Source organism: Triticum aestivum, chromosome 6A (genome assembly GCF_018294505.1).
Source record: "Triticum aestivum cultivar Chinese Spring chromosome 6A, IWGSC CS RefSeq v2.1, whole genome shotgun sequence".
NCBI classification, from domain to species: Eukaryota; Viridiplantae; Streptophyta; class Magnoliopsida; order Poales; family Poaceae; genus Triticum; species Triticum aestivum.
This window is the reverse complement of record NC_057809.1, coordinates 616322285-616350267: the sequence shown is the minus strand read 5'-3', so window position 1 is coordinate 616350267 and position 27983 is coordinate 616322285. Positions and strand designations below refer to the sequence as shown.

The window sequence follows — 27983 nt, the reverse complement described above, 5'->3', positions numbered from 1 at the left end:
CATCCGAAAATACTTGTTCTAAAAATGCATAAAATTAATGTATCTATAACTAAAATAAGTCTAGATACAACCATTTCGAGGACAAAACCTATTTAGCGCTGCAGGCGCCGGCTTCTTCGGTTTTCTACAAACCGGCGCCTGCAGGCGTTTTAGCTGGGCTCGGCCCGCAGTGGTAACCAACCTGCCACAGGACCTTGATGCAATATGTTCCATCACTTTCTTTACTTACCATCTTTTCTTTCCTATTTCTGTTTTTTGTTTTTCGTTTTTTCTGTTTTTAATTTTTTTTCCTTCTTCCGTGTTGGATGTTTTTGCTGTTGGATTGAAGGCACTGCCTGCCAGGTCCAGTGCCAGATGCTTTCTGGAAATAGGAGAGATGAATACATAAGTAAAAATACCCCCTCCGAGCCAAAGAATGCATGTCTGCACCCCTCGCTAGCTAGCTAGTAACGGCGTCCCGTGGTGACTGACCGCTTGGGTCTGAATCTGCACGCTCCGTTATCATTCTTGTGTGTGCAGAGTCGACGAAGATGACGGAGAAGCTCTGCAACCCGGGGTAAAGAGGAGGAAGAAGGCAGGATCTATCGCCCACTGATCTCCAGGAGAGCACGCCGCCGCCGCAGAGGTTTCCTGGGAGGATTTTAGATGGCGTCAGATGCAACAGGCAACAACTTCTTCTTTCTCATGGGGTCTCTCCACCGTTCCATTGCGTAACAAGGAAACCACAAAGTTGATACAAGGTTCAGAAACCACACACTCAAACATAAGGCTAACTAACCAGATCCCAGCAAAACATACTCTACAAAAGCTTTTTTTTTCTTTTCATGTTTCTCTTGCGAAGGTCATCCCTGCGCATGATTTTATTCTGAGCAAAACGCCAAGAAGACATACAAAAATATATGGATCTCGGGAGGGGCCTTAATCTTCCAAACAACAGGTAAATGAACTGGGATGACCCCCTAAAACTGATAATAATCTTATAAGGACAACTACTAGAAGAGAAAGCAGCCACTAGCCACATATTGACAAACAATCCGGTCCTCATCACCAGTAAACACAATGATCCGAGCAATACCTTCAAACTCATGCCACCGTTGCATCAACTCATCGTTACGGCTCCTCCTAACAGCGCACATAACCCGTTGGCCATCCCAGATATCAGCCAGTCTTGCCTTGCTCATTAACTATGCAGTACGAGTCCCAAGATTCAGCAGCTAAAGGAACAGACCGAAACCATCTTCGGCCATCCTGAAATACCAAGGACACTTCCTTCTGCCAACAGTAGATCAGTTTCAGTCATGTCACATCTACCTAGAGCTCTACAGCATCAAGTCACGGCGATCATTCATCGGCCTTGCCTGAGGAGGCTCGATATCCGCTCGAAGAACATAGGGAACATGTCCATGCTGAACCGTATGTCCTGCACTTTCATCCACTTCAAAGCCATCTCCTCCAGGGTGCCCAGCGAGGAGTATTTGTAGGCCCATTCACCACCATCCGCTTGCTCCAACCATGTAAGGCTGAAATCATAACCTGCAATAAATGACTTGAACATCTCAGTTAAGATTGCATTACCACCTTATTATACATGATAATATGCTATTTTTATTTTATGCTCAGAGTTCTATTGGTGGCGCAAAATGAAACATCCACTGATGAAAAATCATCATATCTAGGTACTTGCTTCCCTGTTGACAAACAAAGGCACATGTTTATCGCCAGAATATAAATGTAAAAACATATTTGCCACATGTTGGTGATAGCAATATAAGAGGTAACATGCCACTTCAACATACGACTATCTATCACTGACAGGAACATAGCCTCAATCAACATCAAAATTTCAGAGCCGTAATTACGACATGTGCTGGTAACAACAACTAAAGGTCAAAATAAACTCTATTCTGAGTCCATTCTAACATCAGGTACTCGCCATTGTCTGTCACTGTGACAATATTGTGCGCATGGCCCTGCATCTAATAAAGTCCACACAAGTATAAACTGTTTAAAATGCAAGGCTGGATCAAAGAGGGACTATGATACAAAAGAGGTACACAATTCTCACTACAAGGCAAGCTGTCACTGAATGTGTATTTAGGTACCACATTTTGCAGAGGCAGCTACAGAAGAAGTCCACACTTTTCAAGTTACAGAGGCAGCTACTCTAAACACAACTGCTCTCCAGATATCCAGCTTGCCCGGTTACATATAAAATAACATGCATGAATGTAAGTAAAATATCAAGGCCAAAATGTAAAATGCAAACCATAAATAACCCCAGTGTCACATTCTACTAATGTGCTGTAGCAAATTAAACAACGCGAGCACTGGTGTTTGCATGTACCAGTAGCTTCATGATGGATTGAAAGTGAGAGTCCTTCTGTTTCATCCTTCAGTGAAAACTTCATGCCAACTAAAGATTCAACCAGCATATGATACACACAAGAACGGGAACTTTCATCTGTCCCACTCCCTGAAAGCAAGAGACTTACAAGTCAAACCAATTTACAGGCATGAGAAGAAATACAAACTGCAATCCACTTGTACACTATCACTAACCTGAGCTGCAAACACCCCTTCTACAGCAGTCCTGCTACAGAACAACGCAAGCCATGAAAAAAGGCTTAGCAAGCAATATAAAGCTCAAGATAATCATTTATCCTTGCATACTTCTACACTACCAGCAAAGTAGTTTCAACAACTTGCCTCGCTAGCTTCATCCTGAAAGCTACCATGGTGGGCAATGGCTTTCACACTGGACTGGACTGTATTCGTTCTGTTTGACGCTGGTGTCCTTGCAGATGAAACTGGAGTTTGCTTCTGTATGACTTCATTTATTGTCTCAGGAGACACTAGAGCTGTATGATCATTTGTGTCACTCTTCTCAGCCAAGAGACGCTTAAGCCTCAAAATTTCAGTTTCAAACTCCTTTGCTGCATAAGAAAAGCAGAGCAGAGTAAATAAAATTGCAGCTAAATCACCTGGTTATCACCAAAAAGAATGAAAGATAGAAATAGATTTGTTGGCAATCTACAAGGTATAGGTGAATTTACGAAGGACTGCTGTGCCTCATAAGGTGTGTTCTTTTTTCGAGAAACAAGTTGGATGTTATTACACTCTGGCATACCTGAACCTGATTATTAACCAGGTATAAAACAACCATGAATTACATTACCCTGTTAAGGCTGTTGTATGTTTGCAGGATACTAGTAATAAAGGACTGGAAATGTAAAAATGGTGGGTAAGCAGTTAATGATCATTAGAACTAAACAGAATGTGAAGCATATTTTGGACCACGATAGAGACATGCAGATAAATGCAACACCGTCAGCTCTCCAAACATCAGATTATAGAAGTAGAAAATAACATGATGCACGTAGGTTTTATTGCCAACTGTTCACTTGCATATAAGCATACAAAAACCATATCATCAAATCCTACATTTTCTGAGACATAATTGCAAAATTGAGTGACTGATTCAAGCTAAACATGGCTAGTATCACAACCCAGTTCAGTTGGCAGTTGACAAACATCGAATGTGAATTCTGAATTTTCCACAACTCGCTGCACCCACACCTCACTTCTAGAACAAGAACCCATAATTTTCCAATAAATGTGGGGGGAAAATCACGATTGTAATATGCTATAACATGTGCACCTGCTAAAAGTTGTTCAAAATTATCTAAAGTTGTGTATTGTACCAAAAAAAGACAGAGAGATGAAGGACCAATGCAGCAACTATATATGCGCACAACGTTTTTGTCTTACTCAAGAGAACAGTTCGCAAATGGTCATGTTTTTGCATGCCTTTCTGCAAATGCACTAGCATGTTGCTCATCTATGATATTTTGACCTTTTTTTTCTGCATAAAGTGTACTTCTTCAATAGGGTGCAACCACATGTTGACACACTCATATAATCGATTATATGCGTGTTGCAATTCGATATAACAATAACCCAATTAGAATAGATTACTACAATAGTGAGAAGTATCACACTAACTGTTCAGTTTGTTGTCTAATATCATGTGATATGCCTTGTTTGTTGCTAATTTTTCCAACTCTCTTGAGCATAAGTATATCATATAAAGGGGAATCAACTCAGGTGATCACAAACTAAACATCAAAGAATTGTGGCAATCAGCAAATTAAGATTAAAAAAACTACTCAAGTAATTAAGCCCGATCTATAGAAATGTCACAGCCTGGAGAAGTAGTTGCTTAGATATGTGAGTTGCCTGAAAATCACTTAGATATGTGAGTTGCCTGAAAATCAGATCACTTAGATATGTTTTATGCTTACACACCACCGATCTCCATTCTCTAAAATTCCAGGCATCAACTTGGACCAAATGATGAAGGGAGAAGAACACAAAATTTAGACAAGGAAACTCACTGTCAACAACAAGTGTCTGGGCCGCAAGCTGCTGCTCCCTGTCAACTAGAAGTGCCTGGGTGTTCGAAAGCTTGTGCTCCCTGTCAACTAGAACTGTCCGTGTCTCCGCAAGCTGCCGGTCTTTGCCAAGGCTGGCATAAAAGAATCAACAGCAACAACAAGAAAAAGAAGATGCATCAGTGTCTCAGCCGTCATCCCCAAAATAAAAGTGAGCCCAAATCAGCAAGCACAACAAAAGCATTTGATCTTACAGCTCGTCGCGGAGCTGGTTGTTGTCGTCCCGGAGGTTCTGGAGCTCACTTTCCATCTCCTTCAGGGCTGCATCATCCAAATCACAAAACGTTCAAAGAAAAAACACCCATCTCCGGCCGAGAAGGCAGAATTCGCTCAGCTTTACCTTGGCACATCTCCTTGATAGTAGGCTCCTGCTCCTGCACCGTCCCATCGTTCGGAAGCTTCCTCTTCTGTGTGCAACGACGCGGTGGCGCAAAAGGGGAAAAAATGAGACGAAAACAGTGAAGAGAAGGGCAGGGTACAGCAATGGGGAAGGGGTTCGGCGGCAGTACCCTGAGGCCGGTATTCTTTCGGTTCTCCATCTGCACGGGCGAGGGTTCTGCAAGCTTCTAGAACTGATGCCTTCTTGCTTGCTCTGCTGTGGGTGCCGAAGCAGCTCCAAGCCTCTCCAACCGACAATGCTGATGCCCTGTTCCAACTCCCAAGTTCTAGAGGGACAGAATTAGACTTTTAGCAAGTGTACAAACGAATATGGAGCAGCAAATCAAATCATTGGCTAGCTGTACATCTATCATGGCGTAACACGAAAGGTGGAACCTGAAGATCAACCAGCAAACATGCAAAAGGAGAAGCAATCACTTTAAACAATACTGATATTTTAGGTCTGGCTGTTAAAATTAACAACACAGCGCAAAAGTACCACTATATTCCCAATTATAAAGAAGATATGGGGCACCCATCATGCCAACAATACCACTAGTTAGTAGTGATGTGTTAAGTGCCTGTTCGGCAACGGACCGCTCCAGCTACTCCGCTCCGCTGGAGCAACAGAATGGCAGCTCCGCAAAAATGAACTGCGCGCCGCTCCGCTCCACCACTTCAGCTCCGCGGAGTTGGGAGCCGGAGTGTTCCCGAACGGGCCCTAAGTGTTAACCAATCAATTTCGGCCAGTATAACCAAGGCAAAGCCCCTGCTCTCTCAAATTGCATGTTTACTGCTACTAAGCTTTGGTTTCAGGTCAAAGGCTGTGCAGATAAAAAAGAAGTTGATGTTTTCCCCTTTCATATATATCACCGTCAGTCGTTACATGTTTCACTACTGCTAACATGTTGAAACGAAAACATCTGCGCATCTGAAGAAGATTCAAACTACATACAATTCGTAAGCATCTACCCCTTGCAAGCATTACCACAAACACCTGTCGAGCAAAAATCCGTTCACATGTAGTGGACTTGCGCACGCACGGGAAAACTCATGCGGCGAGTACTCATCAGGAGATAACCATCATCATTATGTTCTCGCAACATGTGTCAGATCTACGGCAGGTGCTCATCCGATGCAGGAATCAGGGGGGGGGGGGGGGGGGGGGGGGGGGGGGGGGGGGGATTTTGAGCGGACAGAGGATGCAATAGGAAGGAGGGAGGGAAGGAGGGGTGGTGGCTACCTGCCTATGGACCGGGCGGCGGCGTTGCTGGGCGGGGGCGGCTGCTCCGGGGACGGGGAGGGAGGCGCTGCGGTGCCGGAGGCGGGGCCGCGGAGGGTTCGGCCGGCTCGGCGAGCCGCGGCGGAGGGCCGGCAGCGGCGGCGGCGGCGGCGGCTTGAACCCTAGGTCTCGCGCTCGTGAAGGGCTCCGGTGGTGGGCTCGGGAAGGAGGCGGCGCTCACCCCTCTCAGTTGGCTCGCCTGAATTTCGAATTGGAAGAGAGGGCGTCGTTCGGGTGAGCCGAAACAGAGTGGAGCTAATTTTTCCACAGAGACAGGGTAGGTGATCCGGCCCCATGGATGAGGTGGCCCGCGCACATCCGTCACGTCAGCCTGGCCCACCACCGACTCCGCAAATATCCCCTCTGATGAACCCTAGACCGCAGCTTAGCTCACTCAGTCACTCCATTCTCTCCGTCCACTCCACTTCCCAATCCACCGCTTTCTCTCCATATCTGATCCATGGCGGATGACCGCAACAGCTCTGCCTCTGGCGGCGACGAGAGCGATGTGAATGCAGTTGCTCTCCGCATTGCATTAGGCCGGTTGCATCTAACCTGGCCACGGGATACCTGGGCCGGCCCGGGCTTGCCTGCGGGCCAGGCCTGGGCCTGAGTTTTGAGCCCGAAGCACATGTCGGGCCGAGCCGGAGTTTGGGTATTTTGCGTTTTAGGAAAGGGGCCGTGCCCGAGGCATGAGGCTTAGTGGGATTTTTCTCTGATGGGCCGGGCTTGGGCCTAAAAACTAGGCTCGATGGCCGGGTTGGGCCGAGGTTTTTTGTCTCGGACTTGGTTAGGCCCGGCCTAGCCCGACGAATGACCAAGTATACTTGCATCTAGATCAGGGGCGACGGAAGCTTGCAAAAGCGACGTGCGCCCACCTTCGCATGTCGTCATAGTGCGGGCAATGTTGTTGGGCCCTCCCGCCCGGCACGCAGCACCGGAGGCTTTATGAGTTACTAGCTTGATTGGCTTTGTGAGTTTATTCCGCCCCGTTCTTGTTTCATAAAACTCGGTATTATTTTTCATGAATTACATATGCATGTGTTATGCAAGTCTGAAAACCCTAATACTTGTCATGGTGTCATGATATGACCTGATAATGCCATGGTAAAATTTTGAGATGGTCTGGAAAAGATTGCCATGCACTCTCTTTAGACACTAAACCATCTCATACGAGGTATCGTGGTTTGAAGAGGGGGTTTGTCAAGTTTGATAGTTGCAATAATTCGTCGTATCAACTTGAAATTTTTCTACACTCTTCATACACAATATAATCCTTCATGTTCAAATTTGGCATTTTTCAAGCCCCATTTGCTATAATTAAGTCATTTAGTGCATTTATATGGCATTTAACTAAAATAATTCAATTTTGTACTGCCGGCACACGAACTAGTGAAGACAAGTGGCTTGAAAATTCATACCCAAGGTCTTGTGCACATGTACATGCCATATGCAAGGAATAGAGGGAATTGTTCAAATAACATTTTGGGAACGGTCAACCGCAAACACGGGGTTTATCGTTCCCCTAATTCTTGAAAATGAGAATGAAGTCTGAAAAGCTGATACTAGGCATGGTGTCATGATATGACCTCATGATGTCATGGTAAAAAATTGAGATGGTTTAAAAAGATTGACATGTGCTCTCTTTAGAACTGAACCATTTCCGACGGATGATCGTAGTTTGTAGAGGGGGCTGCCATGTTTAGAAGATAATTGGAATATCCTTCGTAATTTCACCTTGAATTTTTACCAGGACAGGATAGTGACGCCTTCTCAATGGCTGGGATTTGTGATAAGGATGGTACTGACGCATACCCGGGCAACGGGCCGCTTGGTCTCGGGGGGCCTCGAAGCCCGAAGCTCTCGCCCGGTGTCACCGCCAGCCGCACGTCTGTCTTGCACTGGTTGATGAGCATGAACTCCCGGGCCGACTCCGCGCGCCTAGGGCTCATACTCAGCTCATTACTTTTCAAGTCGAGCCAAAGAGACGACTCGATCTCAATTGGCTCACGAGCCTCGAGCTTTTCTTGTAGCCCTAGGCGCGCCTCGTATCCACTGTCACAGCGATAAAAAGAATGTTTTTTTTCCTTCTGTTCTGTTAATATAAACTGCGGCGTCCAGAGCATGTTTGCATCTTCATGGACAGCACAAGTAAACTGAAGAATCGACAACTTCAGACAAACAATTTATGGCATTGGGCAGTGTATGGTAGGACTTCCCATTGAGGTTCAGTTTGACTTGACCTGACAGTATTTGAAACAAGGTTTACACTGCATTTGAAACAGAGTGTAAGAAAATCTGAGAAGATGGATGTGGGACAAGCATAGATGGAGACCAACTTGTCTGGTGATGATTCCAAAGCATATCATTCTATGCTAGCAGTCAGAAAACCTGACACATTATTACTCCTAGCAACAGCAGAAAGTGAGAGGAGGTGAAGAAATTTCCGTGTGAAGAGCACCTGAGAAGAAGCAGAGGCAGAAGCAGGGCACTCCCCCTCCTTGGCCCATTGCAGATTCAGGTGCAGCAGCAACAGTGAAAAAGCTCTGGTGTTCCTCTTGCCATGGCATTTCTTCCTCAGATTCTCCAGCCAGGCAGAACCCTCTATTCCTGTGTTCTAAGACAATGTGTCCATTCCTGGGAAGGAACACAAGGCAGAGACATGATTCCCTCCTGCTCCAAGCAACAACACACCTTCAGGACCAACATAAAACATCTCAAGCTAGCCACAGAACCACAGTATATGCAAATTTCATGCAATACAGGAGACAGACAGTATCAGACATCGTTGGATCATCTTGGCGACATGATAAGCTTGGAGGTCATACAAAGATTGTTATTACACCAAGCGTACCATCAACGGATCGGACCGTAACAGTTGTTACACTAAGGAACTGCTGCTTTGCAGCTGGCTACAACTAGAGCGCGGCTGCACCAAACAAATCGATGCTTAGCCAATGGGTGATTACTATCACACCATTACATCTACAAGCGGGATGCCCTGGGCAGAACAAGAATCTGCTTGCACTGGTGACCGTAGTCTCCGAGGGAGGTGCTTGTACGTCGAGAACTCATCAGTCGTCTCCCAGCTTGACCTTATAATGCTGAGCGAGTTTAGTAATGTCCCCACCGGTCATGAGTTTCTCGAGCATGTCGTACTTGCTATTGCTTGCTTCCAGGGTTTCCTGCTGCTGCGCCGCCAGCTCCTTCTCCTCTTCCAATTGATTCTGAAACAAAAAGGAGAACAAAGTTTAATGAAATTATGGCTCGGATACAAAACAAACGAGGTTTAAAGCAACTGTATCACATTTTAAAGAACAGCATCATCATCAAAATTCTCAAAATATGTCTGACATTTCCTGTTCCCTGAGCAAGTGTTTTTCTCATTTTATTAGACAAGTAAAGGAAAGAAGAAAGATTTGCAGCTTTTCTTAGTAGTGGGCATACAAGTACATAATAAGAAGAGTAAAGAAGTAAAGAAACAACCACTTCACCTTGATAAGTGCCATATTTTCTGCTTCTTGCCTCCTGGCGAGGCCCTTGAGCTTATTCATCCCATCATACCCTGGATCTCCTTGCTTTACCCAGCTGAACTCAATCTTCAAGCCAGGCTTCCTAGGGCGGTCCGGAAACATGTCGGGCTTTGCAAAGACAGCCCTCACAGGCCTGGGCATCCCGCCGAGCATGAAAGGGAAGTTGTTCATCAGGTCCACAGCAGCCTGGGCCTGCGACACGTTGTCCACCTCCACCAGCGCAGCGGCGGGGATCTCGTACTGGATCGTGTAGTTCTGGATGAACTCGGTGCTGACGACGTTGGCGCACTGGGCGAGAGACGCCTTGATGACCTGGGCGGTGACCAGGGGGGAGAGGTGATCGATGTATATCGTCCTCTTGACCCTCGCCTCGAAATCAGCGTACTCCTTCGCAGCCTGTTCGTCATCGTCCTTTTGAGCCTGTTGTTCGTCCTTCATATCCTGTTGGTCCTTCTGATCCTGTTCGTCGGGTGTCGCCATAGGAGCTTCCTTCTGCAGGAAATAACAACGCCAAGCAACAGTCACTCTTAATAATTAAGAATAAGCACTGTGCAAGACACATATACAGGTTTTACATTTATAAACAGGGCTGGCAAACATCGATGGCATTTATAAACAAGAGCTGGCAAACATCAAAGATTTATAAACAGAGCTGGCAAACATGAAAAACAACATGGCAAGGGCATCATCTCAATAAGAACAAGCATTGTGTAGCCAAAGCATTTACAGGTTTTACACTTACAAAACTATCAAACATAAAAGACAACTATCAGCAGTGGAGGGTTGTTCATCCATCTATCTCCTGGGTGTAAGGGTGGGGATATGGCTCCCAGAATTTCAAGGCTTCGTCCAGAAACAGAAACAGGGGCCGGCATGCGGGTTCAGTTTTAAGGATTTCCCTTTTGATGAAAGGGCAGTTGCCCCAATCTCCATTAATAGGAACCTAGAATTGTACCACCACCTCAAACAGAGCAAGCAGCCACCAGGCCAGCTGCAACTACTCAAGCATCGAGAGGGAAAGTCTAACAAAGCCATGCAAAAGTTCATGAACATTGCTGGGCACATCACTCAGATCAATCAAACAGGCAAAAATAAAATCTTGCCTTCGCAATCTAGCTAGCAAGCCGTTCCCAGGTCGTCACAGCGGCTGCTGCCAGGGCGGATCTAGACGGCGTGCGCCCAGAAGCCGTGGGGTTCAGCGGGATTTGTATTGAGCCTAACCGCCGGATGAAGATGGAGAAACCTCGTACCTCGAACCCAATGGGCGGACGCGGCGGAGACGGCGGCAGCGCGGCGTCCAGGCGGGGAAGAACTGGGCCGGCGGCGGCGACGCGCGTGGGATGCGGGGCCGGCGCGGGGAGAGGGAGTGAGGGGCGTCGGGCGGGGTGGCGGCGGCGGCGGTAGGGACTGGAGACGAGAGATTGCGGCGGTTCTATCCTTTTCCGGTAAAGGTCCGGACTTTTTGGGCAATTTCCGACCCGCCGACCTTGTTTCTGTTTACTAGGTAGGCTCGCCTGAATTGAAAGTCCGGCTCTTTTTTTAGACACAGAGTCCGGCTTTGTCTGTTAATCCATAGGTGTCAATTAATTGGGCAGAAAAGTAGCGGAAAAAGCTCTGCATCCCTGGCTGAATGGTTAAGTGAAACTAAGATCATCTCATGAACCAATCTAAGATTGAATGGTTGGTGAGTCTGTGGTATTCCCAGCCCATCAAGGTTCAAGTCCTAATGCTTGCAGTGACGAAAGCATGAGGCGGAGGCAAATGCCCGGCGAATCGTAGCCGAAACCCGGCCAAAAGTGCGGCTCAGCCGGCCAAAATCTCGAAGGCAGCTGCGGTGGCTCGGGCCGCGGACTCGCAGCCACGGCAGACGGCGTCCTCGAGCAGCCAAGGAGCCGTTCCTCCACCTCCTCCGCCGCCACTGTCGGCCGTGGAGGAAGATGTTCTCACGCCGACGGCCATCGCCTCCAGCATGTTCGATGATACTCCCTCCGTTCCAAATTACTCGTTGCAGAAAAATAGATGTATCTAGAACTAAAATACATCCAGATACATCCATACCTGCGACAAGTAATTCGGAACGGAGGGAGTGTATCGCAGCCATGGCCGGTTTTGCATTTTCGTTTTGGACCATTTGTTGGAGTTGCTCTTTTATTTACATATCCATTCTGGACCATCTGTTGGAGTTGAGCCTTTTTCGAAAATGTAAAAAACACTTTTTGGTGCTTCAAATTTGGACCAAAATATACATCATCTATTGGAAATACTCTAAATCTCATTATAGGGGAACTCCATCTTTATTCAGCTCTGCTCGTAAAAGTAACCGAGATGCGAGGGAAAACTGATAAATATTGGTTAGGAATTGTGAAGCCCCAATTCTTGACAGAAAGGAACACCGCGTTGGGAGGTACTTCAGAATTTGAACATCTTTTGAATTAAAAATATATACATTAATTAAAATTAAAAAAACATAATAAAAACTAGAGCTAGTGGACGTCCTCGCGATGAAGAACTGAATTGGCCATAGAAACGATCACGGTACTGCCAACGGTTGTGGCGCTGGCGCCAGCGTTGGCACAGCAGGTTACGACCGCTGCTCCGATGACCACTGCTCCTCCGAGAGCTGCGAGATGGTGACGGCTAGAGCTACACTGTGGCCACCACCATCACTGCTACTCCTGCTATTCGCAAATGGCGGAGCCCCAACCACCACCACCACCGCCCCCGATCCCATCGCCGCCTCTGCCGCAGTGAACACCTGGAGAGATGCCGAGAATCGCCGGGATTCGCGTGCTGCATCGCCGCATTTTGACCGGAATCCGCTGGATGGTGGAGAGAAGTGGACGAATAGGAACCGCTGGAGACGGCCGCGACGACAGAGAGCGGGTGGGGAAAGAGATAAGTTGACGACGAACGTGGCAACTGAGCAAGCTCCAACGTTCGTGCAGTTAATCTAATGATGAAGTCGTTCGCTCCAACCTGCTACTAGAAATCAGTCATCGGAGTTTCTTAGCTTCATTGCATACTTATCCTATTTACACAGACAAACATACCCTTGATTAGTCAAGGGCCAGGATCAAATCCTCAAAATGGAGGAGACAGTCAGCCAGGCACTGCACCGGCTGACAATTGTAGGTTAGTATCTGGCTCGGATCTCGAGATGAGTTTGACCAGCAAAATCGCCTGCCCCACCCCAACTCACAAGTCACAACAGCAGCCTGGAGACTCACTGAGCTTTGACCACCACCGGTAATCGCGTGTGTTTGCGAGTCCAGTCCACCGACCACCGTCACCTAGTCACCTGTACGTCTCATCGCCGGCCGCGTTACGTCCTGTCCTCCGGGGACATCGCTGACACGCTCACCCAACTACAGCCAGCCCAGCTGAATCACCCCCAAAAAAATAAATTCGCACAGCCAGCTGCAGACATTTTATTTATTTCTTTATTAAGGCCTCTTTGATTCGTAGGATTGTCGAAATAAAGGAATAGGAAAAATGCAGGAATAGGATGGCATGTCCCATAATATCCTACAGGACTTGAAAGAATGTTTGATAGCGCAGGAAAAACAAAGGCATTCTACAAAGAGATTTGAGTGAATGGAAATTTTTCTCTAAAATGTAGTACAAATGGATCCTATAGAAAAATTCCTAAAGATGCCAATCCTACGAATCAAACGAGCATAACATGAAAAAATTCCTAAGAGTTCAAACCCTCCAAAAAATCCTATGCGATTTCTTTGAATCAAAGGAGCCCTTACTCTGCTTTGCTTCAGTCGGTCCGTCCGTCTCTGAAAAGATGGCCAGAATATTTGCAAGAAAAAGGAGAGGAGGCGCCTTAATCAACCCGTGATTAGTTAATCAGCACCTGATCACGGGGTTGATTAAGCAAGCATTCACATGCGCCTCCAGACTGCTCCTCTTTATAGATCAGCAGATACTACTAGATGGGAGCTCTCCAACAACCACGAGATATTATATCACAGCCCCAAAAAACAGCTTAATTAATTTCTTCACACAACGAAAAAGCAACAACAATACCATTTCAGAATTTCAGATCCCATGCAACCGTGATTACAAAGGCGCCCCTACTATGTACTACTCCCTCCGTTCTATAATATAATAACGTTTTTGACACTATACTAGTCTGAAAAACGCTCTTATACCTTTGTACGCTAATATAAAACGTTTTTTGCGGTTCAATTTGAACGGGAAAAACGTCTTACATTAGTGTACAGAGGGAGCAGCATGTAAATGCTCGACCAACAACTTTCAAGTCTTTGTAACATCAATCACTGCATATATACACAAGAGATACAGCTAATCATGCAGGGAAGGAAGCATGCCATGGAGGGAGGGAGGGAGCCACGGGTATTGATGAACACACATCAATGGTGGTACGGCCTGTCTGTACCGTATTATCATCTTTCTAGGCTAGCCAGCTAAAAAAATGGGGGGAGGACAAAAAAAGGGTATAGTACTGTATATGTATCTGGTGGCCATGGTGAGCGCCATGAACCTGATGCAGAGATCCACCGGCGCCGATGGCGGCGATCCTCGTCAGTTGTGCAGAGGGTTGGGCCCCTGAGGAACCGCTCTCCTCGAGACGGTGAACTTCCCGGCACCGATGTCGTTGGCGGCCGCAACGTCATCGCCGCCTGCTTGTTGAGTAGGGGAGATGGTTGGGGGAAGCTCATGCTGGCCTTTGATGAGCTCACCGACCGCTTCTTCTTCCTCCCTCAGCGTTCTCAGGCCATGGCTCGAGCTCGGCAAGCATGACATGGAAACAAGGAGCAGGAGGAGGATGATGCAGGGGAGCAAGGAGTGCTGCTGGGAGGATCTCCTCATGGCATGAGAGAGAGGGAGAGAGAGAGAGGAGCAGGGGAGGAGGAGGGTATTAATATGGATTTAGCAGCTGGGGGAGAGAGGCCACTAATAAGAGGAGACACAGGTAACAAGAAATGGACACCGAGTGATCCTCCATCCTCCATCCTATATATGGCCTATAGTAGTAGCAGTAGTACTCCAGTGACTCTGACTACATGGTATGGTAATGTGTTTGGTTCACTAAAAGTTTGGCATGTGGGGCCCACTGATTCCCCCCAGGAAAGAAAACCCATGTTTCCTGAATTTCTTGGATATGGAGACCAGAGCCTGGGCATGGGATCCACCTGCCATCCATGGTTAGGGGAAAAGCATGCATGGGCATGGCTAATCCTACTGACCAGATATGGGATATCTCTCTTTAGTATCTTCCAAGTGTCCCATCCATGGACTTGGTGATCTAGAAAGGGGAGCAGGTGCTAGCAAGGTTTCTTTGAGGAAAAGCAGTGCACTTTAGGCTACATGCATATATATAGAAAGTAAAAATATGTACATGAAACTCATGGTGCTTAGAAAAATGGCTGGGCTGGGCTGAGCAGGGGCCATTGACAACCTTGGCTGCTTGTGGCAGCAAGTCCTCCATGCCATCATGTTAGCCTGCCCAGGCAAGCAACCAAAGGAAACCAATGGCCCTGTCAACAGGAGCCCCATGCCCTTGGTTATAGACACAAGTTAACTATAGGGTGAATGGAGATGTCTCCCACCATTAGACTTTCAGAGCATGGCAGTAGCTCAAGGCTCAAGCTTGATTTCTTAATTAGCAGGAGCCCCATGCCTTTGGTCATAGACACAAGTTATCTATCTATCTATCTAATAGGGTGAACTTTTCAAAATAAATAAATATAATAGGGTGAGAGGAAATGTCCCCTCACATTAGACTTTCAGTGCATGCATGGTGGTAGCTCAAGCTTAATTAGCAGCAGCAGTAGATTCCCCAGCAGCGTAGACCCCACGCCTGGTGGGAATCCAGACACAAACAGGGTAGGTGCCCAGTAATCTAAATCTAAATAGTGCAAGGCTGGATCGAACAAGACACAAATGTCAATGTAAAAAGCACAGTCTTCCCTCGGATGAATAAATAAATAATGCAAAGCGCAGTCTCCAAGTTTAGGAAGCATCCAGCAGCGTTAATGAAGAGGTAATAAAGGTGGTCATTTTCCTTGCGGAAATCTTCAGTCTACACGCGTCTTCCTTGCCAGCTTAGCACTTTTGGCAAGTCTGACAGATTCTAAGCTCCCAACCAACCACCCTGGCTAAACTACCATTAGTCCATTACCAACAGGGTTTGAGTTAAAAAAGCGTGGCAGATTTTTGCAAAAAGGAAAAGGAGAGGACTTACTGAGGAGATATTACTGTACTAGATTACGAATCTCACTGACAGTAGTACTACTACTTGATAGATTTCGCTATTGACACGTTACTCGATTGTTAATTGATGTGTGTCGGCGCCAGTGAGTGTTAACTGTGTGAGTGCCCTGGTTCATGAATGCTGCCCGCTCACTGCAAGCAGGTCTGGCAGCGATTCAAAATCAAGCAACCAGACTACTGTCGAGGAGCAACGTCTGCCCTCTCGTTAATGCCGCCCTAGCTGGAGAATTGATGGGGTTGTACGAGCAATACACTGACCTGGTACGAATATGCATGCATGCATGCTTACCTGTGGAGAGGGCATCCAGTGGTGCTTGCTGCTCGGTGTTGACAATGAATGAACGCCCATGAGGCTGCCTCACACAGATTGCCACAGGGGCAGGCTGATCTGGAATTATGAATCTAGACATTCACCGGGGTGATTTTCTCCGCTTCATACGCATGAGTGACATAATATGATCATGCAGTTTGAAAGGGTTTATAGGAGCATGTGAGTGTTACCTGCGTGGCAGGACCCATGCCATCTATGTTCTCCTGCAGTGTGGTCAAAAGCAACAGGGATTAGGGATAACAATCATGCTACAGCCTTCAGTAACAGGCCATTCCTTAAATTCATAGCTATATGACTTTCAATGCTTGATTAGCACTGGAGCAGTAGCAGTACTAGCTTACCTTTGTCCCTGGGCCACTCTGCAAGACAAGGGCATGAGTCAAATCATGTTGCTTCTGCCACAAGGCTACTGCCTCACGGTCTCCCCTCGTGGCCGCGTGAATCTTGCATCCACTGTCTGCTTGGGTTTGATTGACAGACTTGCACACCAAGAACCTGCACTTCTGTTCAGTTTAATTTAGATGTATGCAAAACAGAGTGACTCACCGAGACTGCAAAATAAAATACCGCTCACACAGAACAGGGTCAGTAAGACATCCTCCAGAGAAACAAAATTCCGGCCAACCTAACTGGTCAGTAAGATATCCTACTTAAAATTATCAAACGTAATATCATCCATCAGAGTGAAAAGATTCTTCATTGGTGATATTATGGCAGACCAGAAGTACAGACTTCTGAAGAGCACACATGGAATGCCATTTTTATTCAGAATGGTACAGACAGTAAAACCAAGGGCAAGTCGTTCGATGGTAGCAAAGTTACATCTTTCACGCATACAGATCCAACAAAATCTACCGCTGCTGCGATTTCGGCAAACTAGTAAGGGTTCTTTGTCAGGTAAAAGAAAGGGGGTTCTTTGTGTCACACTTGGATATTTTGTGGAGGAACTTGAACAAACAATTTATGAATATCATGTACTGGCTTCTGCATCAAGTGTAGCTCTGACTCCATCCAGGAATGTAATCGGCTGGATACCGAGTGTCTGAGTTAGCTTGGTGATATCCATGGATATGTCTGGCGGTGAAGCTACACCCCGGTTAACCTGGATAATAATAAATGGATGGGGCCATTAGCCACTGATAAAGGGTCATATGACTACATGATGCTTCAAATGAACTCATTTCAGGCAGACAGGCTGGAAACCTAAGACATAAAGGAAGAGCAAAGAAGCTAGCACAACTGCAAAATTTATTCAACCTGTAAAGTTCGTGACTGTTCTGTAGTGCATTGTGAACTACGACTATCACTGAAAACAGTTCACATGAGCAGAGGTAGAGTTCATACCGATGATGCAGGGACAGATTTGATTATCGACTTGCTATATCCACGAACTTCAGCAACAGCCTCAGCCATCTGCAGTCTTGAAACCCTATCTGGTCCACCAACATTCAGAAGTACCTGAATTTTTTTGCCATCTGCAAAATGTGCTTTAGTGTCAGTGCAATTGATAAACAAATAATAAAGAATAAAACCACTTAAGATGCAGAGAACAATACTAAAGTTTTAAATGAAAAACTGAATGCATTTTAGAAAGAGCAGATTTCATATAGTTAACCATCACACTGTATAAAAGGAGCATTCCTAATGCCTAAACTCCATAAAATCACCTTGAATTCACCTTTTTCATACCTGATAACCAACTTTTTGTTAAAGACAATATTACATCCACCATATCTTTTACATAAACTGGGCAGCGGTACTCATCATAAAAAAAATCAACTTGTTGGCCTTGTGAAAGGACAGAGTTCATCCACTGCAACCAAAGAGGCATGCAGTTTCTAATTAGACACTACATTCTGCAACTGTTGTGCAGTCAAACAGTTTTATGAATTTAGCAACAATGCTTTGGAGTGATTGGTTATCTTACCTGGACAGGGAGCGACTTTTCCACAGGAGAGATTGTTTGTGGCCCATAAATAATACTGCTTCTCAAGATTGCATAGCTTGAGCATTTCTCAGTAATGAACTTCTCTGCAGCAACTTTTGATTTGCCATACATGTTCACCGGCAGTGTCTCATCCTCCTCTTTGTAGAATGATTTCACTCCCTCATAAACTGTTGCACATGAGTTCTAGATTAGATTTGGAGTTGGCACAACATAAATATATAGTTATACGTATACTATGGATCAGGCAATCAGCAAGGTATAACTTTGGTAAGCTCCTTATTTGCCCTTGGCATTAAGCTCACCAAGATGATAAAGTAAACCTAAAGTAGGTCAAGTAGTAGTTCTAATTACCAACAAATATAAATGCAAGTGGACGCCCTTTAAAAAAAAGCAAGTGGACGCATGCTTGCTTGTAAATTCGGGGCAATCGGTGGATGCCAAATATAACAGTACGAATGTATCACACATCAATTTACAAGAGTGCTCTACCTTGATCTGTGGAGAGATGAATGAAAAGAGTCCTGTCATTCCCGAAGCCCAGTGACCAATTGACAAGTGAAGAAGGCACATTAGTAGCCATGGCAGCAGCTGGGTCCGTTTCGCACGCCCGAGGAACCGAGATTGCAGCACAGTTCACAATCACATGTGGCTGAACAGGACAAGCATTAACTATCCCAGTTAGAGGACAGCAATGGGAGTTTACGAACTCAAGTATGAAAAGAGCAAGAGATGAGTAATACACAAGGTTTCATCTTTGATGAAACAGTTACGGATTCTGCCAGACTGGATAGCCCAAAGTGTTTCAACACTTCACAATAAAATGCACTGCATTCAAGTATGAAAGGAACAATGGAAAATTATGCGAGCACAGAAATGATCTCCGGATATTACGATCTGATGATGGTTGAGCAGTAAACGGTGCGGGCATGTAAGAATGAATCACTGTTGGCAGAGAAATCCACTGTGGAAGATTAACAGTGGCACCGTTAGCTGGCACTGCAAGAAGCCATATTCTTGGCATTCTGAATGCGCGGTTTACTCCCGTGAAAACTCAGGCGAAGTGGTACAAATTACAATCCTGCATCACAGTCAAACCGTTTCTCCCAGCTACAAAATAGTCAGCTATTTATAGGAACCTAAAGACAACGTTTCTACAGACTTGGCAAAGACCGAATTCATGGTAACTGACCAGCTTGTGGCATCCATGGTACTGTACAACGTTGTTTGCAACCCTGTAGCAGAGGCGCCGAGAACTTGAGCCGTTGCTCGCCCGCGGTCGAGATAACGCTGACAGTGCCAGACTGAATGCTAGTGGGCTGCTGAGGCGTGAAGAAGTGTAAATCAACAGCAGTGAATGCCAGCAGGCGCTGCCTCTAGCTACGGATTTGCCGAGGGGCCGTCTGGGCATGGACAGATGGACTGCAGGCGCACTGGCCGACGTGTCGAGAAACCATTCGCAGTGCCGGCCGGCTGCAGCTCCGGCGAAAAAGGTGTTGGACGAAATGCCATTCACGGTCAGACAGTGCAGACAAGAGCGCTAACCAGGACGGAATGGGGCGCTCGTGGAATGGGGAGGGGCCTGCGCGTACCTGGCCGAAGGACGCGGAGACGGCCTCGAGCCCGTCGCCGGAGCGGAGGTCGGCGCGAAAGGCGCGGGCGCCGGGGAGCGCGTCGAGGAGCGGCCGCGGCGCCGCCCCGCGGCGGTGGGTGAAGGCCACGTCGACGCCGCCGCCGTCGGCGAGCGCGGCGAGGAGGTGCTGGCCGAGGTAGCCGCTCCCGCCCACCACCAGCACCCGCCTCCTCTCCATCTCCGATCTGCCAACTGCCGACGCTCCAGCGAGCGAAGCGAAGCAAAAATAAATAAATAAACAAAACAGAAAAGTAAAAAGAATCAGGAAAAAGAGGCCGCGGGCTCCCGCGCTGGTGGGCTGGCCCAGCTCGCTCGTCCCTCTTCAGCTCAGCGAGTCCGAAGCCATCCAAGACTGCACGACCGAACGCCTCCAGCCATAGGTAGGTGGAGGGAATAGGGTTCCCCGGCGCCCCAGCCACCGCCGCCGCCGACCCCGACCCCTCCGGCGACCCTCCGCGCCCGCCCAGGTACCCCTCCTACCTCCCTCTCCACCCTTCCTCCCCATTCCCTCCCTCCCTCCCTCCCTCCCTCCCCTTGTGCCACTGTCACCCACGGCCTTGGTCCGACCGGGCCCTACTTTCTCCACCTGCCCCTCCTCCAACCACCGCGCCGCATCGCGCTGCAGGCCTCCCTTATTTTTTTCACAAATAAATAGGATTAACAAACTCTTGTTTGATGTATTGGTCAGTACGTGGCTGTGTGAAATTCTTTGTATGAACCAACTGCACTCGTCTATTGCTTGCTTGTATGCATGACATGTACAGTATTAGATGATTTGTTGAGATTATGCAGTAGTACTATTTTGTATGGTCCATCTTCTTCTACTGAAGCTGTATGTATGATGCCATTATCTTTGCACTGCTTCATTCATAACTGAATGTTCCTTTGAAAAAGGGAATGATCGTTGAATTACCGGGCAATGTAGTAGTACGCATCGGTGCTTTACAGTCAATTAGCATTTTCACACAAGCTTTTTCAGAATCTGCAGCTCAACCAAATACAGCCGCCGCCAGACAAGAGCCAGAGATGGGGGGCGGGCCGCGGACGTTCCCGGGCGGGCTGTCCAAGTGGCAGCACAAGCGGATGCACGAGAAGCTGGCGCGGGGGAAGGAGCGGGGCCTGCTCCGCCACGAGAAGCAGCTCTACCTCGCCCGCCTCCGCTCCGAGATCCGCGCCTCCCACCTCCCCGGCGCCCCCGCCTCCCCCGCCGACCATGCCGGCCCCACCTCCTCGCGCGCCCACATCCGCGCCCTCGCCGACCGCTTCCTCCGCCCTGGCGCCGAGGACCTCTGGAACGACGACGACGGCCCGCTCCGCCGCGCACGGCTCCCCCTGCATCAGCAGCAGCAGCCCGCGAGGAGCCTGCCGTCCGGCGCCCGGATGGTCGACTGGAAGCAGGTGGAGTCAGGGGAGAAGCCGAAGCCGCCCCGGGGAGGAGGGGACTGGAAGGACTGGGAGGAGCTGGATTCTGGGGAGCCGACGGCGGGAAGGGGAGCCGGAAATGAGCCGCGATTGCCCGCCGCGTTCAACCAGAGGAGAGGGTACGGGACGGCGGCTCCCTGGTGGTGGCAATGGAGCCCGGGCTCCGGCATGCCTTTGCAGAGGAAGGAGGCGTCCTTCGGCTTCTTTGGTCCGAAGAGATGCTACTCGGTGATGCCTCCATGCTCGCCGTGCCGGGAATCGGGTGCTGCGCTGATGCCGTTGGTTGCTAGACAGCTCGCCGAGGCTGGAGATGGCAGGAAGGCGACACCGTTGGCTCTGTTTTATACTCAGGAGAGGTTGTACTCTGTAGCAGCCACGCGGCGGTTTGGCCAGAAATGGAGGCCGGATTCATCGGACGAGGATGAGGAGGTTATGCCGGCTGCTAGGGGTCTGAGGTTGGCAAAATTCGTGGCTTCGAGGGAAGACGAGTCGGAAGATGATGAACCGGGGGAGACGAGCGCCATCAGGAGGAAATGGAGCACTGCTGCTCTGAGGAACTGTGATATGAAGAGAGATAGGAGACCGCTCAAGTCCTACGAGGAGGAAAGCGATGATGATATCACTGGTAGAATCCAAGAGCTGCGAGAGGAGATAAGAAACAGGGAGGTGCTGGGTGCTGAGAGGAGGCGCTACGAGTCAAGGGGTGAATCTGTGTTTACCAATAAAAGGTTACACTCTTGCCGTTATCTCTGATGTTGTTTATTTTCCTCGTAACCAATTGCCTCATTTGTTGTGTGGCCTGCTAACTTTGTAACAAGTAGTGTCTGCATGGATGACTCACCAAAGTTGCCGCCTTATGAAGTTTCTTTCTGTTAGTCAGGCACTGGTCTATAAACAAGAATTGGCCACCTGTAATGCAAATGATAGACATAATGTTTGTAGCACATCCTGCTTTTTTACATGCCTTCTAACTCAAGATTAATGAATGATCGGTGAATTAACTTCTTCAAATCACACTCCATCCTACACTGCAATAGTGATTATTCCCATCTTATCGACAAGTTATGATATTTCTTTTTTCCTTAGATTTGATGAGTTGGCATCACAAGTCATGTTCTTGTTTTATCTTCAGATTCGATGAGTGTGGCATCTCCCCACTTACTGTCGAAGCACTCACTGATGCTGGATATATACAGACAACTGTTGTCCAGGAAGCAGCTCTTCCAGTTTGTCTTGAAGGTATTATATCTTATTTCACTTTCCTCGTGAACGAATTTCCTGAATCACGGGGAAAGAATCACAACCTTTTGGCGGTAATATCATGGGACGTGTTGTTTGACTTCAGTAGTTTGTATTTAGCACTTGACTCCAGTAGTACCATTTTGGCTGTGCATGAACTATCTGAAGATGCTATCACTGAAACCTTGCAACGATCAGGGAATTGCTCCTCACTCCTCACTGTCTAAATGCAGGTAAAGATGTTCTTGTCAAGGCCAAAACTGGAACCGGCAAAAGTGTAGCTTTTCTGGTAATGTTCATTTGCAAGAAGTTACTTTGGGATGTTGTTCCTTTCGATTTTGTTGTCCTTCAACCAATTTATTAAAAGCCATGAATTGATAAACAGCTTCCTGCAATTGAATCAGTCTTGAATGCCATGAAGAGCCATACAAATCATCGAGTGTCTCCAATATTTGCCCTTATTCTATGCCCTACAAGAGAGCTTGCCGTCCAGGTTACAGCTGAGGCAAATGTTTTGGTGAAGTACCATCATGGAGTGGGTGTTCAGTCTCTTATTGGTGGTACCAGATTCAAGCTTGATCAGAGACGATTAGAGTCTGATCCATGCCAGGTTTGTAGCATTTACTGAGCTACCAAAGATCAAGTCTAAACTCCTAACTGCTGGGTTGACTTAATATGGTTGGGTTTTCCCTTTTCAGATTTTAGTGGCAACACCTGGTAGGCTGATGGATCATATTGAAAACAGATCTTCATTTTCTGTCCGCTTGATGGGATTGAAATTGCTTGTGTTGGATGAAGCTGACCACTTGCTTGATTTGGGTTTTCGCAAAGACATAGAGAAGATTGCTGATAGCTTGCCACGCCAAAGACAGACACTACTATTTTCAGCTACTGTTCCAAAAGAGGTAATGTAGTCAGCACAGCGCCACAGCCTGTAGCATGAGTGCCTTTCTTGTATCATATAATCTGCAGTTTACCTTCTTTATGGACACCCACTGGTCTGAAAATGGGAATGATGGTTCTCATTCTTTATTGGCAGGTTCGAAGGGTTTCACAGATGGTTTTAAACAAGGATCATGTTTTTGTTGATACAGTGGGCTTGGGGGCTGTTGAAACTCCTACTAAGGTTTCTATTTCTACTCCTACTCAAGTAATATTTGGCACCAATGACAAACAGAATAATCTTCCATTAGTGGCTGCAAAGCACTTGTTTCATTCTGGCTTCTGCAAGTAAAGAGTGTTACGGTTGACATTCTCACTTTGCATTCCCCTTACCAGATGTTTGATGTGTTTTTATTTTATTTTTGGATAAGGCAGTTGATGTGCTGATGCTATGGTATTCTATTGCATCATTCTATTTAAGAAAAGGACCCCATTTAGCTGTTTAGAGTTTTACACGTTGTTCAGCTTTCATTGGAAGTTTGTCATGCAAAAGATGTCGACATTCACATAAACATTTATGCCAAATGTCACGTTGTATGATAACACAAGCAGCACTTCTGAACGAATTTGATCTAAAAGTAAAATATTTCTCCCTCCGATCCATATTAATTGTTGCTGATTTAGTACAATTGTTGCTGATTTAGTTAATATGGATCGGAGGGAGTATGATTCTGTAATAGCCTTTCTGTTATGGGTTTATTTTGTGTGGTAGAATATTGATCCCTTAATGTCTTCTGTTCTTGAGCTTAGGTACAACAGCAATATCTCGTGGTACCACATGAACTGCATTTTCATATGGTTCATCGCCTTCTTCGAGAGCATATTGATCAGGAAGTGGACTATAAGGTCCTGCCTCCTCTGCCCACATCGCTTGATCAAGCAGTATGATTTGCTGGTAAATTTGCAATTTCTTAAATCACTAATGTCTTTCCATTGCATGCAGGTGATAGTTTTCTGCACAACTGCCATGGTGACTGAATTTATGTATATAATGCTTCGAGATCTGAAGCTAAACGTCAGAGAGATACATTCAAGAAAGCCCCAGCTTTATAGAACACGTATTTCTGAAGAGTTCCGGGATTCCAATCGCCTGATTCTGGTAACATCAGATGTTTCAACACGTGGAGTGAATTATCCAGATGTTACCCTAGTGATTCAGGTAGAATTTCTTTTCTTTTTGATGGTTAATACAGCTGAGGAAGTTTCTGAGCAAGAACATTTATCTGCCCAGACTAAAGCAACTGCAGGAGTGGCAGCTATCTCTTTAATGCCATTACTTTGCATGGTTGTCTTCACCATTGCTGCTCTAACCGCACATTATGATTGTATTAGGCTGGTGTTCCTCCTGGTAGAGAGCATTATATTCATCGTCTTGGAAGGACTGGAAGGGAAGGTAAATCCGGGAAAGGAATTCTGTTGATTGCGCCATGGGAAGAGTATTTCTTGAAGGAGATACATGATCTTCCAATACAGAAGGCTCCTGTGCCACAGATTGACCAGGAGATGAAACAAAAGGTTTGACTCGGCGTACTTGTTCATATTTTGCATTTCGATGTTATATGCATACATTCTCGTCTGATTATTTTCCTGAATTTTCTGGTACCGCAGGTTGATGATTCGATCAAGATTGTTGACATGAGCATCAAGGAAGCCGCATACCATGCATGGCTTGGTTACTATAACTCGATAGCTGATATTAGCAGAGACAAAGTCATGCTTGCTGACCTGGCAAGTAGGTTCGGCGTCTCTATCGGCATGGAAAAGCCTCCGACGCTATTTAGGAAAACCGCCTTGAAGATGGGGTTAAAGGGTGTACCAGGAATTCGGATAAGAAAATGAATAACCAAGCTACATTTTGTCTCCCATTCTGTAATTCGCCTTATTTCTAATTTACAGTACATCAAGTCTGAAACTGATCGATGTCTTGTTGACTGGCTCAAATGAAGAACGACTCTCACTTTTTTCTTACGGCCTTACACTCATGTGATTGAGCTTTGGCCAACTGTGACAGATATGTGTTACCCTTGCCATTATTGCTATATTGTCCAGCCTCACTCTTGGGATCTGCTTGCCTGCAGCCAAGTGCCTCTTGAGGGTTCACATAGGTAATATCATGCTTGTCTCTCATGTAAGATGGACTCTGTAAATCAATGTCTCTTCAGGAGTTAGCTTGACGAAAGCTAAATAGGTTATTTCTCTGTTTATGGCAAGCCTATCTGTGAGAGCTTAAGGTCAGTTTGTTGTCAGATGAACTATGAGACTATCATCTTGTTTCTGTTCCTACCATATCTTGCTTTAATTCCTGAAGCAGTTGGGTTACTAATGCGATTCTAATGCGAACGTCAAAGGCCACTGCTTTACAACATTTAAGATGGAAGAAATACTGGAAGCTGTTTGTAGCTACTTGTCTCAGCTGACTTCTGGTTTTTGTTCTTACAGACAGGAGGCCGGAGGATTGTAGTACATATTCTGCAAACAATGGCGTAAGTGGAAAGAAGACTGAAGATTAATTATTCCTCTCAAAGCCCATGGAGAACCGGTTGTTATTTCCCAGGTTATTTACTTTCTCCAATCTCACCAGTTAACCTCCTGCTATCTCCTGACGTCTTATCACATTGCAAAGTGGTTGGTCTTCTTTCTCTAATCCTGAATTGAACCGAATAAACAGATCGATGCACTAAGCAGCGCTTGGGTGTACGTACCAAAGGCCTGTAGAAAGCTCGAGAAAACACCCCGAGGAAAGTTCAGGAAGAGCTTTCAAGGTTTTCTAAAGACGGGGATCCTCCATTGGGTTTGGAAGAAGGTGAGCCCAAGGTCCGAAAAGGAGTTCTTCGTAGGCTGGGTAACGCATCCTTTGACGCCCAAAATGATGCTACTCTTTGGAGTGGTTGCTCCTTAAGACACTTGCAAAACAAACACTGTTGATTGAGTCAAGTAAGAATCGCGGTATTTTCAGGCCCTTTTGCTGCCCTGCTGCTGCACAGCAGCAAACTGTATGTGGAATCTTTCTGCTTTGGGCACCTAGTGAAGCGAAACCAAACGCATAGCACACCTAGTTTTTTCTAAATTAAATGAGCCATTGACTTGCTAACTTTTATGATGCTAACTACACAAGCTCGTTGTTCGGAAGTTATAGATGGTATCTCATATGTTTCCATCTGTTGCATCGATGTGTTTCATGAACTCTTACCAGGGCTTCTTGTGTTTTTTTTTTCCAGATACATCGCTCACCCACCGGCACTTGGTCAAGTGGCACGTGAGATGAGCCTGATCAGGAGAGCATGTAACGCCTCTTGCTGGCGACACGCGTGTGTGGCCTAGGCTTGGTCACTGATCACAGGAGCTCATGGCGGATACAGTTTTGTTGCTTTGTCGCCTGTAGAAGCTGGCGGGGGAAAGAACAAGTCCTAGTACTAGTTAACAAGTAGAGAAACTATATGCATACTGATGCGAGATAGATATATAATTTCAGATTGGATGGATCTGTCTGTGTCACGAGTCATTGGGTTGTGCAATGTCGTTAGAAACCCGCATCTAAGGCCTTTGTACAATGCATGATGCTTAGTCGGATAACCCAAGTTGATGCTTATTTTTATAGGAGGAGTGGCTAATTAAGCTTCTAATCTTCTACAAATAAGCACCGATGTTTAAAGAAATACTGGTTTATTTCTTCAAGCACCTTGAGATGTACGAGGTCTAAGGACCAGCACTGACGCTTGGATTCGTTGCGGTGGTCTATGCTGGCCCACACCCGTCAAACTCGTCCGCTTACACAGAGAAAGATGCAGCTATGATATTTATTTCCACTAAAAAAAGCTATGATATTTATTTAAGAAAAAGCATCTAATCTTTTTTTTGAGGGGGAAAAGCATCTAATCTTATTATGAATATACTTGGTTCCTATTGTCGTTTCAGTTTTCTGACCGGGCTTCATCTTTCAACGGGGATCACACATACTACTGAGTATATGGTAGGAGTTTTGCTCTGGATGGCGATGGAAAACAACTCCATCTGGTAGCTACTAGCAAGGCACAACTGCACAATGAAACGAACAACATAACCAATGAAACTAACAAGCATTTTTTCCCCCAACGCCCAAAGTCGAGTCGTCGACGACCAATGATAGTGCCACTTCTGGCTCCAGCTCCTGTACGATCCCAGATAGGATCAGGTTTCACTATCATAGAGATAATGGAACTTATTTTTTCGAATTATGGAGCATAGCTCCCAATTTCATCATTTCGCAGAAAATGAAAACTTTTTTTTTGACATGACAGAAAATGAAAACTGAAAATACAGAATAACTGTCTCAGCTGACTCATCAGAAAATAGGTTCCGTGAAGCAGTCAGTATGCATGTATGAGAGGTGGTTTTGTGATGCCCTGTTACCTTCAGCAAAGAAGCTATTCAGATTAATTCAGTTTTCTACCATTTCTATCTAAAATTATGAATCTGATCTGCGGATCTGACATTATCATCAGTACTACTCGTGTCCAATTTATTTCTGAGTTGTGCCAACAAATTTCATTCTAATTGTTGCAAATTGCAACTAGAGCTTTTCGGCCCTTGGACAAGTAACAT

General features: G+C 46.3%; 4 protein-coding genes across 9 annotated transcripts; 1 reads left to right on the top strand and 3 right to left on the bottom strand.

The window, feature by feature from the left end:
* Positions 1 to 795: 795 nt before the first annotated feature.
* LOC123129122 (uncharacterized) lies at positions 796 to 6356 on the bottom strand. 2 transcript variants are annotated; one of them, XM_044549297.1, is made up of 10 exons: positions 6073 to 6356; positions 4961 to 5116; positions 4792 to 4858; positions 4646 to 4712; positions 4395 to 4525; positions 2707 to 2933; positions 2560 to 2593; positions 2345 to 2473; positions 1359 to 1533; positions 796 to 1272 (listed from the first exon to the last, which is right to left on the bottom strand). In XM_044549297.1, the coding sequence occupies exons 2-10, from the start codon at positions 4988 to 4990 to the stop codon at positions 1215 to 1217; spliced, it is 918 nt and encodes a 305-aa protein (XP_044405232.1). In that variant the 5' UTR covers positions 4991 to 5116; positions 6073 to 6356; the 3' UTR covers positions 796 to 1214. The 2 variants fall into 2 exon arrangements, with proteins under 2 accessions (XP_044405232.1, XP_044405233.1); XM_044549298.1 differs by having other exon boundaries at positions 2560 to 2590; positions 6073 to 6354.
* A 2526-nt stretch (positions 6357 to 8882) lies between these two features.
* LOC123129121 (uncharacterized) lies at positions 8883 to 16254 on the bottom strand. Of its 2 annotated transcripts, none has more exons than XM_044549295.1 (3): positions 16180 to 16254; positions 9606 to 10136; positions 8883 to 9338 (listed from the first exon to the last, which is right to left on the bottom strand). In XM_044549295.1, exons 1-3 carry the CDS (start codon positions 16237 to 16239, stop codon positions 9186 to 9188), a joined length of 744 nt encoding a protein of 247 aa, XP_044405230.1. In that variant the 5' UTR covers positions 16240 to 16254; the 3' UTR covers positions 8883 to 9185. The 2 variants fall into 2 exon arrangements, with proteins under 2 accessions (XP_044405230.1, XP_044405231.1); XM_044549296.1 differs by lacking the exon at positions 16180 to 16254 and adding an exon at positions 10895 to 11156.
* Positions 16255 to 16899: 645 nt separating this feature from the next.
* LOC123129120 (methionine adenosyltransferase 2 subunit beta) lies at positions 16900 to 20255 on the bottom strand. The gene is made up of 6 exons (XM_044549294.1): positions 19759 to 20255; positions 18659 to 18818; positions 18149 to 18336; positions 17911 to 18034; positions 17566 to 17696; positions 16900 to 17323 (listed from the first exon to the last, which is right to left on the bottom strand). The coding sequence occupies exons 1-6, from the start codon at positions 19975 to 19977 to the stop codon at positions 17192 to 17194; spliced, it is 954 nt and encodes a 317-aa protein (XP_044405229.1). The 5' UTR covers positions 19978 to 20255; the 3' UTR covers positions 16900 to 17191.
* LOC123129118 (DEAD-box ATP-dependent RNA helicase 48) lies at positions 20062 to 26999 on the top strand. 4 transcript variants are annotated; one of them, XM_044549290.1, is made up of 14 exons: positions 20062 to 20266; positions 20779 to 21949; positions 22354 to 22460; positions 22694 to 22749; positions 22846 to 23070; positions 23159 to 23365; positions 23500 to 23586; positions 24153 to 24248; positions 24346 to 24561; positions 24735 to 24917; positions 25011 to 25507; positions 25842 to 25956; positions 26071 to 26205; positions 26621 to 26999. In XM_044549290.1, exons 2-11 carry the CDS (start codon positions 20826 to 20828, stop codon positions 25239 to 25241), a joined length of 2532 nt encoding a protein of 843 aa, XP_044405225.1. In that variant the 5' UTR covers positions 20062 to 20266; positions 20779 to 20825; the 3' UTR covers positions 25242 to 25507; positions 25842 to 25956; positions 26071 to 26205; positions 26621 to 26999. The 4 variants fall into 4 exon arrangements, with proteins under 4 accessions (XP_044405225.1, XP_044405226.1, XP_044405224.1 ...); XM_044549291.1 differs by having other exon boundaries at positions 25011 to 25633; XM_044549289.1 differs by having other exon boundaries at positions 25011 to 25956.
* The last annotated feature ends 984 nt before the right edge of the window (positions 27000 to 27983 follow it).

What these genes read in the sequence shown, in the direction of transcription:
- LOC123129122 (XM_044549297.1), bottom strand. Translation starts at nt 4,990, where the DNA reads ATGGAGAACCGAAAGAATACCGGCCTCAGG. An exon ending in CCAGACACTTGTTGTTGACA is followed by an intron (nt 2,934 to 4,394) that starts GTGAGTTTCCTT and finishes TTTCTTATGCAG; the next exon opens with CAAAGGAGTTTGAAACTGAA. An exon ending in AAGGGGTGTTTGCAGCTCAG is followed by an intron (nt 2,474 to 2,559) that starts GTTAGTGATAGT and finishes TCTTGCTTTCAG; the next exon opens with GGAGTGGGACAGATGAAAGT.
- LOC123129118 (XM_044549290.1), top strand. Translation starts at nt 20,826, where the DNA reads ATGGGGGGCGGGCCGCGGACGTTCCCGGGCGGGCTGTCCAAGTGGCAG. An exon ending in GCAAAAGTGTAGCTTTTCTG is followed by an intron (nt 22,750 to 22,845) that starts GTAATGTTCATT and finishes ATTGATAAACAG; the next exon opens with CTTCCTGCAATTGAATCAGT. An exon ending in ATCAGGAAGTGGACTATAAG is followed by an intron (nt 24,249 to 24,345) that starts GTCCTGCCTCCT and finishes CATTGCATGCAG; the next exon opens with GTGATAGTTTTCTGCACAAC.
- LOC123129120 (XM_044549294.1), bottom strand. Translation starts at nt 19,977, where the DNA reads ATGGAGAGGAGGCGGGTGCTGGTGGTGGGCGGGAGCGGCTACCTCGGC. An exon ending in TCTCCGCGTCCTTCGGCCAG is followed by an intron (nt 18,819 to 19,758) that starts GTACGCGCAGGC and finishes TGTCCTGTTCAG; the next exon opens with CCACATGTGATTGTGAACTG. An exon ending in AATCTGTCCCTGCATCATCG is followed by an intron (nt 17,324 to 17,565) that starts GTATGAACTCTA and finishes ATTATTATCCAG; the next exon opens with GTTAACCGGGGTGTAGCTTC.
- LOC123129121 (XM_044549295.1), bottom strand. Translation starts at nt 16,239, where the DNA reads ATGGGCGTTCATTCATTGTCAACACCGAGCAGCAAGCACCACTGGATG. An exon ending in ACTGGATGCCCTCTCCACAG is followed by an intron (nt 10,137 to 16,179) that starts GTAAGCATGCAT and finishes TATTTCCTGCAG; the next exon opens with AAGGAAGCTCCTATGGCGAC. An exon ending in AAAATATGGCACTTATCAAG is followed by an intron (nt 9,339 to 9,605) that starts GTGAAGTGGTTG and finishes TTTTTGTTTCAG; the next exon opens with AATCAATTGGAAGAGGAGAA.